Source organism: Schistosoma haematobium, chromosome 4, assembly GCF_000699445.3.
Source record: "Schistosoma haematobium chromosome 4, whole genome shotgun sequence".
NCBI classification, from domain to species: Eukaryota; Metazoa; Platyhelminthes; class Trematoda; order Strigeidida; family Schistosomatidae; genus Schistosoma; species Schistosoma haematobium.
The window spans coordinates 29,987,635-30,005,533 of NC_067199.1; the positions used below are offsets into that span (position 1 = coordinate 29,987,635).

The 17,899-nt window shown below is 39.1% G+C and overlaps 1 protein-coding gene across 3 annotated transcripts; it reads right to left on the minus strand.

Annotated features, from left to right (window-relative positions):
* Positions 1–278: 278 nt before the first annotated feature.
* On the minus strand, positions 279–10,385 carry TAF9_1 (Transcription initiation factor TFIID subunit 9; the record flags this gene model as incomplete). 3 transcript variants are annotated; one of them, XM_051216168.1, is made up of 4 exons in its annotated part: positions 10,138–10,385; positions 6,910–7,511; positions 6,718–6,873; positions 279–1,733 (listed from the first exon to the last, which is right to left on the minus strand). In XM_051216168.1, exons 2-4 carry the CDS (start codon positions 7,138–7,140, stop codon positions 1,596–1,598), a joined length of 525 nt encoding a protein of 174 aa, XP_051066730.1. In that variant the 5' UTR covers positions 7,141–7,511; positions 10,138–10,385. The 3 variants fall into 3 exon arrangements, with proteins under 3 accessions (XP_051066730.1, XP_051066731.1, XP_035589944.1); XM_051216169.1 differs by having other exon boundaries at positions 1,413–1,733; positions 6,627–6,873; XM_035732958.2 differs by lacking the exon at positions 10,138–10,385 and having other exon boundaries at positions 1,596–1,733; positions 6,910–7,165; positions 7,215–7,488.
* Between the last annotated feature and the right edge of the window lie 7,514 nt (positions 10,386–17,899).

A 17,899-nucleotide genomic window follows, 5' to 3' on the forward strand; every position in this document is an offset into this window, starting at 1 on the left:
TTGTCAGTCAGTCAGCTACAACGTAAGACCAGGCACATATATGCACCGTTCCAAGTTGCCATACCTCATTAGCACAACAAGATGAATACCAAATTCATAGAAGCAGTTACTTCAGCGGTAGTAATATATAGAAGATCGAGTATAAAAATATGATACAGGGAGAAAGAATTTTTTTCGTAGGAAGGGAAGTATACAGTAAGTTTAGTCTCACGGTTTAAAGGAGGGCAAATAGCGTATACACCTACGCCATTGCGATTGACTTTAAGCCATGTCACTCAGTCCCCGACCGCTGGTTACGATAGCTGCGCGGACCCCAACTTAGTAGTCTGCATCTACCAACATGGCTGGGACCAGAAATTAGTGACTTTGTGGACTAGTGCCACGTTTTGGTTTGGCTTCCCCCAACAGTAGTCAGCATTGCGCACCGTCGTAGTCGGCGGTTGGGCGTGAGTAATACGTGGCCCAACCATCTCAATCGATGAAGATTTATATTGACATCCCATTAGGGTAGCTTGGTAACAATATATAACATAAGAGTGATTCGAGACCAGTTAAACTGTGCTTTAAAGTGTTGCACACAGCTTTTCAATCTCCTAGGCTAAGACTGGGTCATGATCCCACTTTTTTGATAGTCTTACTAAAACCCAAGTCTTTAATACCTGCTTTTTTATAAATTTGGAAAGCTGTCCATTATTACCTAATACCACAGTCGTTTCCATCTCTTTTGCTTCAGCCGCATGTCATTGCACATGTTTTTTGTCAGTTTACGTCCACATCGCCTTTGCTCCTGATCGTGTTTCGACTCTGATGGGATGAGTTTCCGATAATCTAGAAATTCAGTAACTGCGACTGAAACCCACCGATTCTTCTTAACCTTTTGGTAGATATCATTGCTGTTTGGATATCACACCAATACATATTGAAGTGAACATCACATTTTGACGATTGACTAACTGCTTCTCTAGTTATTCCTGAAATATAGGATATGGTTTTTTCGTGTGTATTGTCAAACAGATTTTGAGGGCCTCTATGCCATATGTTTCACTTTGTGAGTCAATTTAGTGCTTGTTAATAATAAACGGTTTCCTAAGCATAGTGAGAGTAGACGATTGCCGTTGTCTGTTCGCCGAGTTGGGACACAGGAAGACTTACCTAAGTGTCTTTGACTTTGGTTTAGACTACCTACTCAGACATTAAAACCCCCTGCTACAATTACGTCTGAGGATTGGGCATTTTTCAGGATAACATAACTTCCACTAAACTGTAGAGATTAGGAGTATGAGCAGAGCCGAAGATTGTGGTGTGGTAACTTGGGCCAACATACAGTTATGTCACGCTATACGTTGATTACGATTGGTAGACTGTAGGGTTCACATTTATCATTTAAGCTCAAAAATTGAGAAATGTATTAATTTCAGAATGTTACAAATATATTTACTTCAAAAGAAGCGATTCAAATATACATACGTTTTATTCATAGTCTAGTTATCATGGAAATGAAAAAAAGTTAATGAAAGATAGCAATATATATGCCGTTTCTCATCAATTATTTTTTCATGCAGTTTAATTTTACATATAGAAATATGGGAACGGATTTAGGACGATTCAATATGCCACTGCTTGATCCATTCACAGATTTGAGAAATATTTCTTTCTAAGTCTTCAGGAGTATTATTGATTAGTTCATGTACTTTGTCTGTACTATACGATTCACGAGCCTCGTCCAGAATAACCTAAAAATGTTATATATATATATATATATATATATATATATATATATATATATATATATATATATATATATATATACAGAGAAGGATAATAAAAATCGAAAGGAATATATGGTAGTAGTCATATAAAAATGGGAAAAACTTATTTATATCAATATTCAGTCAGTCAGTCAGTAACAACGTAGAACTTCGTACGTACGTACATCAGTTCGAGTTGCCATACCATATTAGCACAGAGATGCAGTTATCCATTCAAATCCCGTAGTGGTAGAGGTGGTAAGAGTATAAGCAGTAATCGGAAAGATTAGGGTTTGGAGATGTTATTTAAAGAGTATAATCCAGTGAAATAAATTTGGAAAGAGAAAAAAAGGACATCACGAATTCAGAAGATTAAAATTTGGGAGAACACAAAGAGTGAATGCACCTGCGCCATTGCAAACGATTTTGAGCCATGTCATTCAGGGTTTCTAACCATCGGTTGCTATCATCTCGCGCTCCCCAACCACGTAGTCTACACCTACCAACATGACTCAGTCCACTTGTCAGTGACTTCATGGACTTGTGCCATGTTTTGATCTAGCCGCTCCTAGCTTTCTTCCAACCTACTCCTATACCACTGAACATCGCACGTCGAGGCAGTCGGTCGTTGGGCATACGTAACACATGTCCCAGCCATCTCAACTGATGAAGTTTCACTACGTCATCAATTGATTTGCCATCCTCACCTAGTACCCGTTTCCTAACAACTGCATTACTTACTCGATGGTCCCAGGATATACGAGCAATATTTCGAAGACACCTATGATCAAATACTAGTAACCTACGGATATCCTCTACTCTTACCGGCCATGTTTCACTGCCATAAAGTAGGACCGAACGAACTGCTGTGCAGTAAACACGTCCTTTGTTGATAGACGGATATCTCGCCTACGCCATAAATGACGCAAGTTGATAAAAGCTAGTCCAGCCTTCTGTATCCGTGCTGAGATTTCGTCACACACCAGACCACAAGGACTGATAAAGCTTCCAAGATAAGTGAAGCGATCGACACGCTCAATTACTTCACTCCCTATCATTAGTTCGGGTGTCGATGCAACCCAATCCTGAAGCAACATTTTACATTTCGAAGGAGAGAATCGCATCCTGAACATGCTTGCATTGTTGCTTAGAGTGGTCATAAGACTCTGCATTTTGTCGGCGTCTTCACCAAATAAAACTATGTCATCTGCATATTCTAAGTCAACAAGTGAGTTTCCTGGTAGAAGTTCAACCCCTGGAAATTTAGATGAGGAAAGTGTTATCTCTAAAAGTACGTCGACGACAAAGTTGAACAAGAATGGAGAGAGTGGACAGCCCTGACGAACACCACGTGAGATAATCAATTCTGATGACAGTTCGCCATAAGCTCTCATTCGACCAGTTGTGTTCGAGTAGAGAGCCTTTACAAGGTTAATGTACTTCTTTGGTACTCCTTTCAGTGACAAACACTGCCATAGGACCTTACGATCGACAGAGTCGAATGCCACCTTAAGGTCGAGAAATACTACGATTGTGGGGCGTCTGAACGTGTGTCTGTGTTCTAGAACCTGACGTAGTGTGAATATGTGGTCTATATAACCACGTCCAGGTTGAAAACCAGCCTGATTTTCTCTAGTCTGTTCTTCACGAGCTTTGGTTAGGCGTCGAAGTATTATTGAAGCTAATATTTTAGACACTATATTTGTCAAACTGATTCCTCTGTGATTGTCACAAGAGGACTTTTGTCCTTTCTTATAGACTGGCATAATCAGTGATTGAGACCAGTCAGATGGGATTACGTCCAGTTCCCAAATTCTACCTAAGACCCCAGTTAATCTCACTGCTAATACTGAACCACCATCCTTAAAAATCTCAGGAGTAAACCTGTCAGGGCCTGCTGCTCTCCCTCGCTTCAGATTTCCTATGGCTTTTTCAACTTCGTAAAGAGACGGAGGACTTACATTAACTTGCCATTCAGGTTGACTGGAGATCATGGGAAACCGAAGTGTGACTGAAGGCCAGTTGAACTGATCCCTAAAGTGTTCTGCCCATCGATCCAATCTCCTGGATTGAGAATGTATAATATGTCCATCTTTCTCTGAGTGTTTCGCTAACAGTCGGTTTCCTAATACCGGTTTCATTGACAAGTCTGAACAATTGTCTGCTATTACCTATTGCCGCTGCCTTTTCCATCTCTCTTGCTTTCGCTACCCACCGCTGCTCACGATCATTGCGTAGGTTTCTTATCAGCATGTGCTTAAGCTTATTCCGCTCTTCGTCATGTTCAGAGCCAGGTGGAATGAGTTTCCGAGCATCTATCAGTGCGATAGATGCTGCTGAGATCCAGTGTTTCTCCGTAACCTTGTGGTTTACCTTACTGGCAGATATCACTGCTATTTCCACAGCTTTTCGGATATCATTCCATGCTGCCTCGGGGTGGGCATCACATACATGGCTGCCTAACTGTTTTCCTAGTTGTTCCTGAAATATACTCTTAGTAGAGCCCTAAGAGGTTTACTTGCAGCGTCTTTCCTACGTCCAGTAAGACGCAGGCAAATGCACGCTCGTACTAGAGCATGATCTGAATCTAAGCATGTGCTCCAGAATGAGCGACAGTCTTCTATCGAGCCCCTCCATCGGTGGCTGATAGCGATGTGATCTATTTGGGTCCAACGTTGGGACGAATTAGGGGGTCGCCATGTTAAAAGATGTTTTTCCATATGCTTAAAGTTAGTATTTGCAAGGAACAGGCGGTTATCTGGGCATAGCTGTAACAGACGGTCGCCATTATCTGTTCTTTGAGTCACGACACCATAATATCCACGCAGGTGTCTTTCCCTATCGCTTAGTTTACCTACTTGAGTATTAAAGTCACTGGCCATTATTACTACATCCGAGAGCCTAGCTTTTCGGAGAAGGTCGGAGAGCTTTCTGTAAAATTCATCTTTTACATCATCTGAGCTGCAGTCAGTGGGAGAATAGACAGAGACGACGAAGAGGCAATGACGAGTGTCCCTATCTTTTCGGATCCTTACTGTTCCGTTTAGTCGTACAGCGCACAAACGACTGTCTACTGGGATCCAGTCTGAGAGAGCTAGTTCTGCCCTAGAACTCAATGCTATACCTACGTCGGCGAGGCCACGAGAAGCAGAATCTGGGCTTCCAGATACACGAAGTGTGGATCGAGTCGGTTCTTTATTTTGGCATGGTGAGGTCAAGTGAATGACGCTACTCGGATCCTGTATGCGTGTTTGGGAGACGCAGCACACATCGATGGCGCGAGATTCTAAAGTCCTAACTAAGGAAGCCTGTTGTCCTATTTGGCACAGTGTTCGGACGTTATAAGCTCCAACATGAAGTTTGTAGCGTGGTTTCAGGAGACCAGGAATAACGTTCCGCGTACTCGAATCGTTTGCCCTAGCGATGCGAGGTGATAAAGAAACGTGAGGAGGGTTAGTCATGGAGATAAGAAAGGTATTAGGTGTAGGAAGGATTTGGATGTGACCAACTTGGTGTCGTGTGGTGTTACGGGTATGAGGGCTGATGTCACTTCCCGGCTGCCCACACCGTGGAAGGGTATTTCTTGAGGAACCTGAAAAGGAAACTGGATTAGTGTTGGTCTTAACGACCTGGGAGCGTGACCGCAGAGCCCAAGGGACAACTGCTTGAGGCCGGTTGCGCACGGCCTTTTCGTGAAAGATTTTTGACGTGTTAGCTCCGTTCTTCATAGGGCCTTACTGCCGGAGACGGAAATCAGTGAGGTGTGACATTTTTAGGGTCTACCTTTTCTAGCCACACCCCTCCTTGTGGGAAGGCAGCATCGCTGCAGATGCTGGTTGTCTGAGGGAAACCCCTCACTGCTGTCACACCCCTCTACAGTCAGCAGTACGACTTCGCCCTCAGACCTTGGGTTGCTGCTTTTAGTCTTACCGTTCTCCAATCGACCTGCCTGGCATGATAGAACCTACAGGAACATATGTTCCAGCCAATATAGCTCGGTTGGGTCATCACGATAGGCAAGCCCGACCACCGCGTCAAGGTAGCAGCTTTGGTCGGGTTATATCAATATTACTTTTATTACTAACTATATTAGTCATAAGATAACTGAAAACAATTAAGGGCACGGAGGGTTCATCTAGGGGAGTTGGAAAACCCTGATTCCAAACCAATGGTACATATGGGTTCCAGATTCCTGAAAGCACATGGCATATGAACTCATTGTTGCTCCACTACCTTGTGGATTAGACCTTCAGGTCAAAGGCTCGAGGTGTGGCCCCTTAAGAAAACCACCTACTTTGGTTTTGGCACCCGAGCAGTATCACATCCCTCACACAAATCAATAACTACTACTGGCGTATATGATGCCCCTTCGTACCAATATTTTTGTGTTCAAATGATAAACAAATGAATATATCATATACAACACTAGATAATTCATTTACACAAATGTGATCAGTTAGCTAAACGTTGTTAGCGATTTGGAAGTCGGAGCGAAATTTCCTTTCAGGTGGTATATAGAGACATTACTCTTTAGGTGTTGGGGTGTAGGATGTTTTAACCATTCGTTCAAGTTTAGGAATACTGAAATTAGAAGCAAAATTCTTCAAATTATACCTCCTTTATTTCAAATTACTTTCAGATAATCAGCCCATAACGACTAAAAGTGGCTTAAACCCAACGAATATCCAGATGTCAAGTCAGATAGAACTTTTCCTACATAGCCTAGGTGACTATGTTTTACTGACTCTTCAGATAGAAAGAAATGAATATTGTCAATGACCATTGTACAATACTGACCGATAGGATATTTAATAGCACCTACATAGTAAGACATCATAATCTGGGTATAATCTCTCTCAAACACGGACTGTTTCTTACCAAGCTTTTTTAGAGTAATCACGGCTATGTCAATATGTAAAAAGAGAATACTCAACTTTAGACATCAATAGGAATAAAATTAGAAACAAACCTGGACAATTTCACAATGAATAAGGTCTGAGACCTTTTCGGTGGAGTAATTACGAGAAGTGAGACGGGGATAGAGAACGGTGTTGTCCGTTCGCAACACAAACACGGCATCAAACCATCGTTCGGGAAAGAATTCACAGGAATGATAGTCAACAATCTACAAGGGAGTAAATGTGATAAAAAACAGCCACACCTGACCACCCGATGACATAGCATCTTCTAATTCATCCAGGATTCTGTCCTCATCCAGGATATGACACTGATTAGCTTCATCATATCCATCATATAGTTCTTCTTCCTTGGCAACGTCATTGATGCTGATATAATTAAGTGAACTACGTCTAGATACTTCTTTAGAGATAGTTGTTTTACCGGTGCCAGGTGTGCCCGTTATTAGAATGTTTGGTAAAGTTGCAGTGGACATTTTATAGATAAAAATGTAGAATGTACTATTAAAGAAGGTCCAAACGTGTTCGAAGAAGATTCTCTTGATCGGACAGACGGTCAATGATACAAGTAAGCTGAATGACCTTATTAGATGTTGAAGATATAACAGAATCCTGATTGATGGTGTGGCTGATAGCGGAAGATAGAAGTTCAGAAGAATGTGAAGTTTTTATAATATTTTGAATAAGATTTTGTATAGCTGAGACTGATTTTAGAGTTTTGTTTTGTAGTTGCGAAGCGGCTTTTTCGTTCCAATTGCTTTTGTTGGACATCAAATTTACGAGTGAATTATGGAACTCAGTTCATAAAAATGAGCCTCATATAACTGGGAAACAAAGTTACACCAAACTATAACATGAATTAAAGAACAGTAAACTGCCAGTAGTTTCAAGTTTCTTTAAATGTATCACCATGAAACGTTCATCTTATAGTGAAATCAAAGCCTACTACTTATTTACTAACGTTCATAAGGGATTTTAAAAAAGTATACTATATATTACTATGACTAGTGATCGTTAACCAAAGATAATTCGACAAAAATAAAACATGTGCATAGTAGAAATAGTTTTTGGGAACCAGTAATGGTTTTGGTTGACCCTAATTGTTAGCAACACTTACGGTTACCTGAACTGTTAATGATTGCAAGATGGAACTTATTGGCTGCTTACGGAAACACCCGAAGAACAAATAGGGCTCGAATAATAACACCCCGGAGCCTAAGGAATATATACTTAAAGTTGGTCACATGCAACTTTTCTGGTGGTAGTTGGAGGGCTTCATCTATTAATTGATATAACATTGTGATAGTTTGGAGTCAAAACAACAGGTCAGAAGCATTCATCCTTTAACTCGCTTTAAATCCTAAGTTTCGAAATTACTTCACACTTTTTAATTGATAGAATCATTCACTCTTCCCGGATCATCTTTTCTACTACCAATCATACTACTATTTTTACTACTTTGGTACGCATTCTGATAATTGAACCTCGGTGATTTGGTGCGGCGTTGGGCCGACGTACATAGTGCCGAGTTCTATTTATAACCAACTGATTAACTACTGACTACGACTACACATACAACTTCCCTTAAAAAAATCATTGCACAATTGCTTTGGCTTAGGTGTGGCACGCAATATTTGCGTTAAGAATTACGAAAATGAAATGATCACCGTAATCTGAGTTAAATGATCATCAGAGAACACAACACCCTTGAAGTCCTAAATGAGCTTAAAGCAAATCAATAAGATCAGTGAAATTGATTCCAGGCTACAGAAGGGCCTTGAACTTTTCATTGTAAAACCATGAGTTATGCTTTCAACTTGTCTGCACACCGGAAAAGACTAAAATGCGACTAAAGAAACGTTATGTTAAAACCTATCTTTGAAGCAGCAATAAGCATGGTCCTGAAAACTGCCGTTTTGTAAGTTTAACTACGAAACTGTCAATATTTTGGAGGTATTCACAAAACGTTCAAGTATATACATGGAAACCCGATACATTTTGGGAACCTGTATAGTCTAAAGACAGAATACTCATGACTTACCAGTATTCTGGTGGCTCGGTGCAGTTAGTAACCTACGAGACCATATAATATAGTTTTTATTAATTTTAGCAAGATCCTCATCAGTCTCATATACCTGATTCCTGTCTAAGTTATGTGACGTACGGATCAATGTCAATCTACTTCTGTGGATAAATAATCTTCTAGTTGAACTCCCATAGAGAGAACGGACTAATTTCAATATATCTAATAAGAGGTTATCGGTAGAGCTTCCCAGGTCAGTCAGTCATTAAAATACGCTCTGGTAAGAATGTAAAATCGATCCAAACTGTCAGACTCATATCACAACAGCAAGAGGAGACTTGTACTATGCGAAGTAAAAGAAAGGAGTCCTTTACAACTCAGATAGAGGAAATGGGGGAATGAATAATTGGGGAAGATATGACTAACACAGCTGTGTCAATTAAAACTATTTAGAGTTCAGTATTGGGAATAGTGCAATTTCTACCAATTAGAACTGGGATATGTGAATACATATAAGTATATTCAGTCAGGGGCCAGGAACGAAGCTGTGACGTGTTGAGACATCTTTTACAAACCGTGTTATCACTTACGAGAACTCACACAGTGCTTTGATGAAACAGTAAACCCAGTGAATGCTTTTGAGACTAGAATTCATCTTCTGAGAACATGGAATTGATCTCTTGCACTGACAGACAGCTAGCCTTTATTTCCATAACTTAATGGTGATGACCCATGGATTTCAAGTTTATGCAACGCATGCTTGGGATGTACATTGATTAATATTCACTTATATTACCAAACTTAATCGGTGCGATCTTTTCGAAAATCAATGTTGCCATCTGATAACAATTTTTTGCTGGATTTAGCATTTTATCATTAAATGGCCAGAAATACCGCTTTTGGCCCTATTATGGCGGCTCATAAGTCGTACAATAAATTCAAATTCCATGATTTTAGGGTCTTCCAAAAAGTCCAATGACAGTTTGCAGTTGTCCCCAAATTTTGGGAGGTTTTGAGCCATTTCCCCGAAATTGGGAGATTAGGAATCAACCCAATTTGGCCAGTTTTGGGGAAGCCGCTGTAGAAACTTTTGGGGAAATGGCACCAAAACCAATTTTGGGTTTTTCCCCAACATTCCCCCCAACATGGGAGACTGGGTTGATTACAGAATGATATATCACTTTACGTTTCTGGTCTTAACAGCCTTCAATAAATTTGCAACTGATGATAGGGTATTTCTGTCAACCATCATAACTTCCCAGACTTATTGTTGAACGTAATGTACACCTAGGAGTTTGCGAAGTTGATGTCTGATCATGCGATACAGATTGGCAGCAGCTCAAATGAAAATACCTCTATGTTACAAGGAATGAGAATGAAGCCATACAAAAGTAAACGGCTTGGTAAGAAATAAAACATCACCAAAAAGGAATTACGACAAACGACCTACTATGCGAAATAACGTGGGATACAGTAACGAGAAATGTAAACTACCGCCAAATTCTTCATCATCAGGTATCGGGGGAGAAGTGTCTTTTATTTATTCACAGGGCTTTTAGTGTCCTGATGGTGCAGTTTATTTCCGGATTTATTAACATGTTCTGATTAAATGTTTATCTTTTACGTACCTAAAAGTTTACAGCTCATTGCAGAAGTAGACTTTTAGGACCTTATGGACATGTTCTCTCAAAATATCAGTATTAGGCAGAGGAAGTATAGGAAATTTGGGCGGCGGTTAACTACAATGGAATACATATATATAATTGTCCACAATTTCTTCAATGTTGTACCACCCAGCGGATTCATGCGTCAATGTTGTGGCGGCAAATAAATAGTTCTGAGGCCTTCCACATTGGTACTGACCTCATTGGTTCTACTGAAAACACCCTAGATGAAGGCGATCGGTCAGGCATTGGCACCAAATTAAGAGTGGGTTCGCCGTGCCACGTGTCCCTTGCAACTACTAGGCAGCTTAGATCAAATACTTTTCAACACATCAATGACCTTCCGAATATATCTTTGAACCCATCTATTTTTTACCTGTAACTCAACTGGGCTGATATCCTTTGATTATGAAGGTGTTACGGACAAAGGTTTTGTGAAACCTCAAACATGTGTGGCATTTTTAATGAATGGTCCTCCACAATTTCTACAATCTCTGTAACCCGTAATAGAGAGAGGTCTTCAATGCTGAATATTTTTCTGCTGGCCTACGGATTTTTTTGAGATATTTGGGGGTTTAATTTGATTATACTTTATCATTTGTGTTTTACCAATCTTAGGGATATGGTTATAGGCTTTTACGTGCTATTTGTACGAACTAATGATTAATGTCACTAAGCCCTAGCCAAATCATCCGGCAGTTGGGTCATTGAATATTGAGCAAGGTCAGGGGCAAACAACGTGTATCAGTTAATCGTATGCCATGGACTGGCTCATGCGGCAGTGGTCTCACTTTCGCTTGTATCTACTTTAACTAATATATTTCTAATATTAACGTCCTCTGTGTTGTACAGTCTTCAAAGCATCTATGGTACATTGATACATCAATGGGGTAGTCCATGTAAAGCGCTGACCACGAGGTGTGACTTCGACGTTAGCTAGTTTGTCACATCATTCACACCTAACTCTAGTAGGCCTCCAATAATTTCGACATAGATCATCTACGTTGGTGATCTATAGTACCTAATTTCCCTCTGATTACGAATTCAAAGTATAATACGTTCATCTGTGCTTAGCTAACTCTACCTGCCTTAAATTGCGTTACCTCGGGGATTTTCAGGTAGTACATAAATTTAAATGTTTCTGATCACCATTCTGGCATTGCGATGGAGTCAAATATTTGGCAGTTGCATCTTGATTCCATTGTGGATGACTCTGAAGATTATATGGAAATGTTCGAATTCTGGTACATGACTTGAAAAGACGTTAAGTATGATGAATTCACAGCTTATTTCCTGACGTTCATTGGCAAGGAATCGTATGACCTTGTGGAGATAGGCCTGACAACCTTATTTTGTAAATAGTTTTCAATGTTATTTGTATTTATTTTGTCAACCTTCCACTGTATGTATATTTAACATTAAATGACTGTAACTGTTGTTTTAGTAAATGACCTTCAACACACTTTCCGTTGTGATTCTAACATAGCGTGACATATTCTTGCTGGCTAATAAATACATTACTACTCACACATCCCTCGTTCTATTTTCGTTTGTGGTTGAGTTAGCTGAAGTCTAAATCAAATATTATCATTATTTATAGACTGTAATTGGAACATATCACATTCTGCGTGGGATTATATCACTAGAGAGTTCGCCAACCTGCTCAGAATCACCAAGTATTTATAATTGTGGATTTACATTACCGGACCCAATCAGAACACGCAACGTTTGGTAACGTCCCAAATTTTTGTTGTATTTGTAACAATTAACTGTATATAATAATATTACTATTGATCTTTCGTAACTTTGTTTATACTTTTCGCGTTCATATCTGTCTGGTCCACCACAACCTGATAAAGTATTTGCTTAGTCATACGCAGTGTGATAGTTTTGAATGCGGAAATCAAAATTTCATGAAATGTTGCGACAAAACAATCAGAAATTCAAACTTTATGCTCGAACTACAGAAATAGGCCGACAAGCGCAATTTCGGGGACCAATTGGAAACCTAACTTAGTGATCGGTTGGCTATTGGGGCAAATATTCCTAATTTAGAAAAATAATTGATTCAGAAACCCAAAAGTTCATTTCAAGAAATTAGAACAACATGTATGAACTATAAGGCGGTGAATGAGTTTGATTTATAGTTGATGGAAATTTCTAACACTTTGCCCAGTCATTGTGATGAACTACATTCACGATGTCGCTCAAACTCACGTTCGTTTAATAATGTCTGCCGTTTTCATGGAAATATGATCAGTGGTTCAACAAAGATTTGCAAAGAATGTTACAGAGGTAAGCACAGTTTTGGTAAATGTTTATACTGTGGTAAATTTCACTTGTGTGATTTATGTACCTTTCATTGTGCCAAGTGCTTTAAGTGTGGTCAAATGGGATACATTCGGTTGGTTCTTTTCTACTCAAGCGGTACTAAAGTTCTTAGTTCAGATCTTATTAATTTGTGTGATTCCATATCGTAACGACCGAACTGCCAGTATTCGGTTTGAACGCAGGACTGACGAACCAAAATGTATTCGAATAGGTCAGACTACGTTCTTCTATATAACTTACAAAGCGTTTTTGAGACACTCGTATTAAATTATATCAAAACACAAATTCTGTGCTTAATTTAAACAGTTCTAATTTAGGAAATAGAACAAATTATGTCAAAAATACAAAATACCTCAAACAGTACAGTCTGTGCTATGCAGTCACAAGTTTCTCTAACACATGTTAGCGCGCTTAGCAACAAAGGAAACAGTTAATACAAAAGAGTTCAATACCTGAGAATCAATAAAAATATTTCCAACAAGATGGGATCAGATATCTATCTGCAGGGATTCCAGCAATCTTTCCAAACAGACCGTCAAAAGTTGGCAGTCACAAACTGAACCACACCGTGACGTTGAGCCTAGCCAAACACGACCTTATTATCAATGATCCGGCAAAACGCAATAGAAAATTAGGAAACAAAATGACGTAATAAAGGCTCAGACGAGGAAGACTGAAGAACAAAAGGTATGGCTAAACGAGATCTGAACAAAGGTTAAAGTACACGACGGGTAGAAGAAACAAGTAAATGAAAGTACTGTCCAACTAAAAAGCTGCGGAGGGATTTTCATCGTTCTCCTTCCGTTACACATATACTATCCTTATTTACAACTTCGTCACGTTACAAGAACCTGAGTGAGTCCGTTCCATTTTCCGTTGTTAGTTTTAATACCAATCAGCATATTCTGGATCATGCAGAATCTATACCCAATACTTAGCTGGTCGGACACATTATGAACCTACAGAGAAGACGTACAATCGACGACAGAAATCTGGATTTTCATCTAAGTTGTGGCGTTTGTGGTATTTATACGAACCGATGATTCCTTTGTACCTGATTGCGTGCTGATTGCGAATTCCAGATAGAATACGTCTATTTGTGCACATCTAGTTCTGCCTGCCCTAAATGGTACTGTTTCGGAAATTCTTAGATGGTCTAATAATTTGAATACTTCTAATTATCATATTTTACCAAGTTTTGGAAATAGGATCATACCTTTCATGGCAGTTTTCATGTAGTGAATGTAAATTAAACGGTAGCGATCCTAAGTGGTTCTTTGATTAAGCCACTCATAATCGCTGAAGGAAGCTAACCAACATAGTCTTTCCTAAGAACATAATAAAGACAAATAGAATCTTACCGAAGGGATAATATGTTTAACATGAAGACTAAAGAGGTGCCAAATAAAGTAGAGTCACTTTAGTGCGGAGGTCATCAGGATATTGATGAAAGATTTCTGAGTATTGATAAAATGATAGGGAAATCTAAATGGGGTAGCACCATTTGATTGGAAAACAACCCTACAAAATCTCCAAACGTTAAGGTTTACTGTCAGTCTGCTCCAAGTGATAATCAACATACAGGTTATTTGAGAGCCGAATGAACCATGATTGTGATAGTAGGGAATAGTTTAGCACATAAATATTTTGAAAAGTCCCAATCAAACACAAAATACGAACAGGTGGTTAGCAGTTCAATCCATGGATAGCAAAATTGCTTTTTTCATAAACTGATAACACCCAAGTGGCGAAACTAATGGGTTGACATCAGTATCATTGGTTTAACATAAAACCCGCTTTATGTTGTTGATAATGTTTTGTCCGCATGTGCTGATCCCCAGCTGCATCTCTATTTGTGTGCAAACTGAAGAGATAGAAACATAGCCGCGTTGTGAAAGAATTCTAACTAGCTATCCACTTGATTCATTAAGTTTGATACACTTAACCTGGTCACGGGTAAATTTTTAGTGGCACTGGACCATAACCACACAATCCTCAATGCTGAACACGAGACTACTCGGAAAATAGATATTCAATAGTTAACGCGGAGAAAGACCTAACAATGGAGAAGACGGGAACAAGACGTTGAATGAATTATGGTTGATCGGTTGGCATGGGTCGACCTTGCAGGCGTGGTCCCTGCAGAATGTTTCCTTATACCTTTTGTTCGTGTTAAACATATTGTTTTATCTCTAGCCCAAGCTTGTTCTCCATCATGTATTGGTAATTGTTACGATACAGTGGGTTGGTGTAGACGATGATGTGACTTCCACGTAAGATTTTATAGATTAAGCAGTTATACCATGACAAATCTACAATTTTAGGATTAGGTCTATTATTAGAGCAGTACTGATATCAGAGTAGACTATAATTCTACAGATTTGCTCAACCTCAGTTTTATTTAGCCGCGAAATGATTTAGGAATACCACCGGCACATATGAACCGTGATCATAAAATCTTTTGGGACATAACAGCGCTGATAACTTCATAAATCTTCAACTGACTCGATCGAGAGAGACCCCGGGAATTCTGAAGGTTATGGTACTGAATAGTCTCTTTGTGTTGCTTTTTACCAATTTTAGATTGCCGTTACACTAATCAGAAGTCAGAATCAGTTTACTTTCTTGATTATTACAAATGACGAGTCGGCTATAGCAATAATTAAATGTTATGGTTCATCGACAAGCCTTAGCAGGATTTGAATGCCACGGTGTGATTAGTTCTTTTAAAATATCAGCCAATAGCAAATATAGAGGAAATGTAGTCGTAACTACAAATAGGTCGATGCTTAATGAGAGCAAGGACTAAACAGCTATCTGGAATAGTCTGTCCATCTCATTTCTTTACTATTCATTCTACCCTAGTCACACCATGAACTGTCTTCTTATAGTTTTTTGACCTCTGATTGGTAAACTTACGGTTCTCGAGTTTCATTGTCAGGGAGAAAATACAATACATGAAAAACTTGTAGTCAGTTTGAACTTTTAAGTTTCTTCAGTCTTAGACCATTTTAGATTGTCCATTCTGGGGGTAGCACACATTTATCTGGATGGCTTTTGAATTTATATTAAATGAAGTGGCGGCAAAATTCTGCATTCATTTAGACAAGTATATTTTCATAGACCTGATGTCTATATGAGATATATTTACAGACATCATAGGACACTATACTACCTTGTTATTCCCAGACAAGGCATCTCGACTTCGGAATTAACCGGACACAGCTTATCTGTCTTTATTTTCAACGTTAAATTCTTTTGAATATCACGCACTAGCCACATCAACCTCTTATAAAAGGCTATCTTATCTTTGTCACTTCCTAAACAGTAGCTCCACAAATAATCTCTTAAACTGTGTATCTAATTTTTCGATTTAGCTTTTTATACCCCATATCGACGTGCTCTTGAGAGCTGTTTTCATGTACGCTTGTCATATTAACTACATTCCATTGAAATTTGTGAATTATCTGAAATGCTTCCAGCAAATTCTACAGTTGCCGTAGTTCTCATCACTGTGTGTATGTATGGATCTGGCCATTTAAATATTTAAATATGCAGTTTTAGCACGCTTAAGACCATAGGTGACGACATATTTATTTATTTGTGACATTATCACAGTAAACTAGCGGTATAATTACGTTTCCATAAATCATGCAAGTTTCTCAAAATAGAAGTTATGTGGATCAATATTTAACTTAGCACTAGTTCGTAGGCATTTATTTTCTGAAGTGGTAGTTCATTGGATAATTGTGTTTTAACGTACCATAAACTAAAGAGAGAGGAGTGTTATCTTCACAACCTAAAACTACTACCGTTTCAACGTCACTGGGTAACATTCCACACACAAAGAAACACTTTGAGTCCTCAGGGAATCTTTTGGAAATAAAATTTTAATTCAACTTAAGCGGACCATATATATGTGTTAAGTTTATTGAATGGAACCACATTAATCGAATTTAAGACCTTTAACTCATCTTTTGTTCTTATACGCTGATGATGTTATGATCTTGAGAGAATTATCAGGAGACGCAGATGCATGCGCACTTCAGGCACACTTAAATATTATGACTAGCTGGTCTAAAAAGAGGTTAATGCCTATCAACACGCCAAAGTACGTCTGCATGCACGTTGGGGTTACAAAAGTAAATAGGTACAACAAAGGGGAAACACTTGCACCCGTAGTTCGGTCTCACAAGGATCTTGAGGTGATAGTGAGTCGTGATCGCAAGACCATGGCCTACTGCCGGGAGGTTGCAGTTAAAGGGTCTAAAACCCTGTAGACTTTAAGACGGACATTCACCAAGATAGATATTACCGTGTTCACTACAGCATAAACGACCCTAGTGAGAACTAAGCTTGAAAACTGCGTTCAGGCTGCAAGACTCTATTCAAAAGGTGAATCGGATATCCTGGGAAAAGTATAAAGGGCAGCTGCCCGTACAGTTTCAAAACTCTGGGGTTTACCATACAAAGAGAGGTTTAAAAAACTAGAACCCTTTACTCTATCCTGCCATAGATCAAGAGATAATCTGATGTTGATCTATATCATATTAAGAAATGATTTTAAACCTGACATATCCTCTGTTTTTCCTTCTACCAGAGAACATAGCGGGCGAGTAGAAAATCCAAGAATAAACAAAATACCCGTTTTCACAGTTAGTCGTTAATTCTTGGAAATTGTTACACGACGCATTGATGTCAGTACATTTAATTGATTCGTTCTAAAGAGGACTAGACACTCACAGAAGCTTACCAGAAAAGGACTAACATTCTGTGGGCCTTCTGTCCTTACTACACAAATCTGAATCTGATCCACTAACCTCACCAGGTTCATAAGTTTGGTAAGTGTGTTCAGATTCAGTCAAATTCGTTTTGAAGTATGGGATTTAAAATTTTACGAAGAAAACGTCAAAATGTCTGAGTGAACCCAATATTATAGTTACAGTGATAAAACAAGGGTCATGAGAATACAGAAGAATTCAAATGGTTCAAATGGTTGTCGACGAAATTGAAGAAGCTTTTGCTCAGTGGGCTTCCGTGTCTAGTAGCAGTAGATCACCAATACCTCCAGGCAAGAGTCTAGGTATATTAAAAATAACAGAGGGAAAAGGAATTGGTAAATCATAGTAAGATATTATCCTCAATCCTTAGAAACAGGTTAAGTTCCTTGTTAAAGAACTCTTGGGAAGTCACTTGGACTAGCTCAGCCGGCAGCGA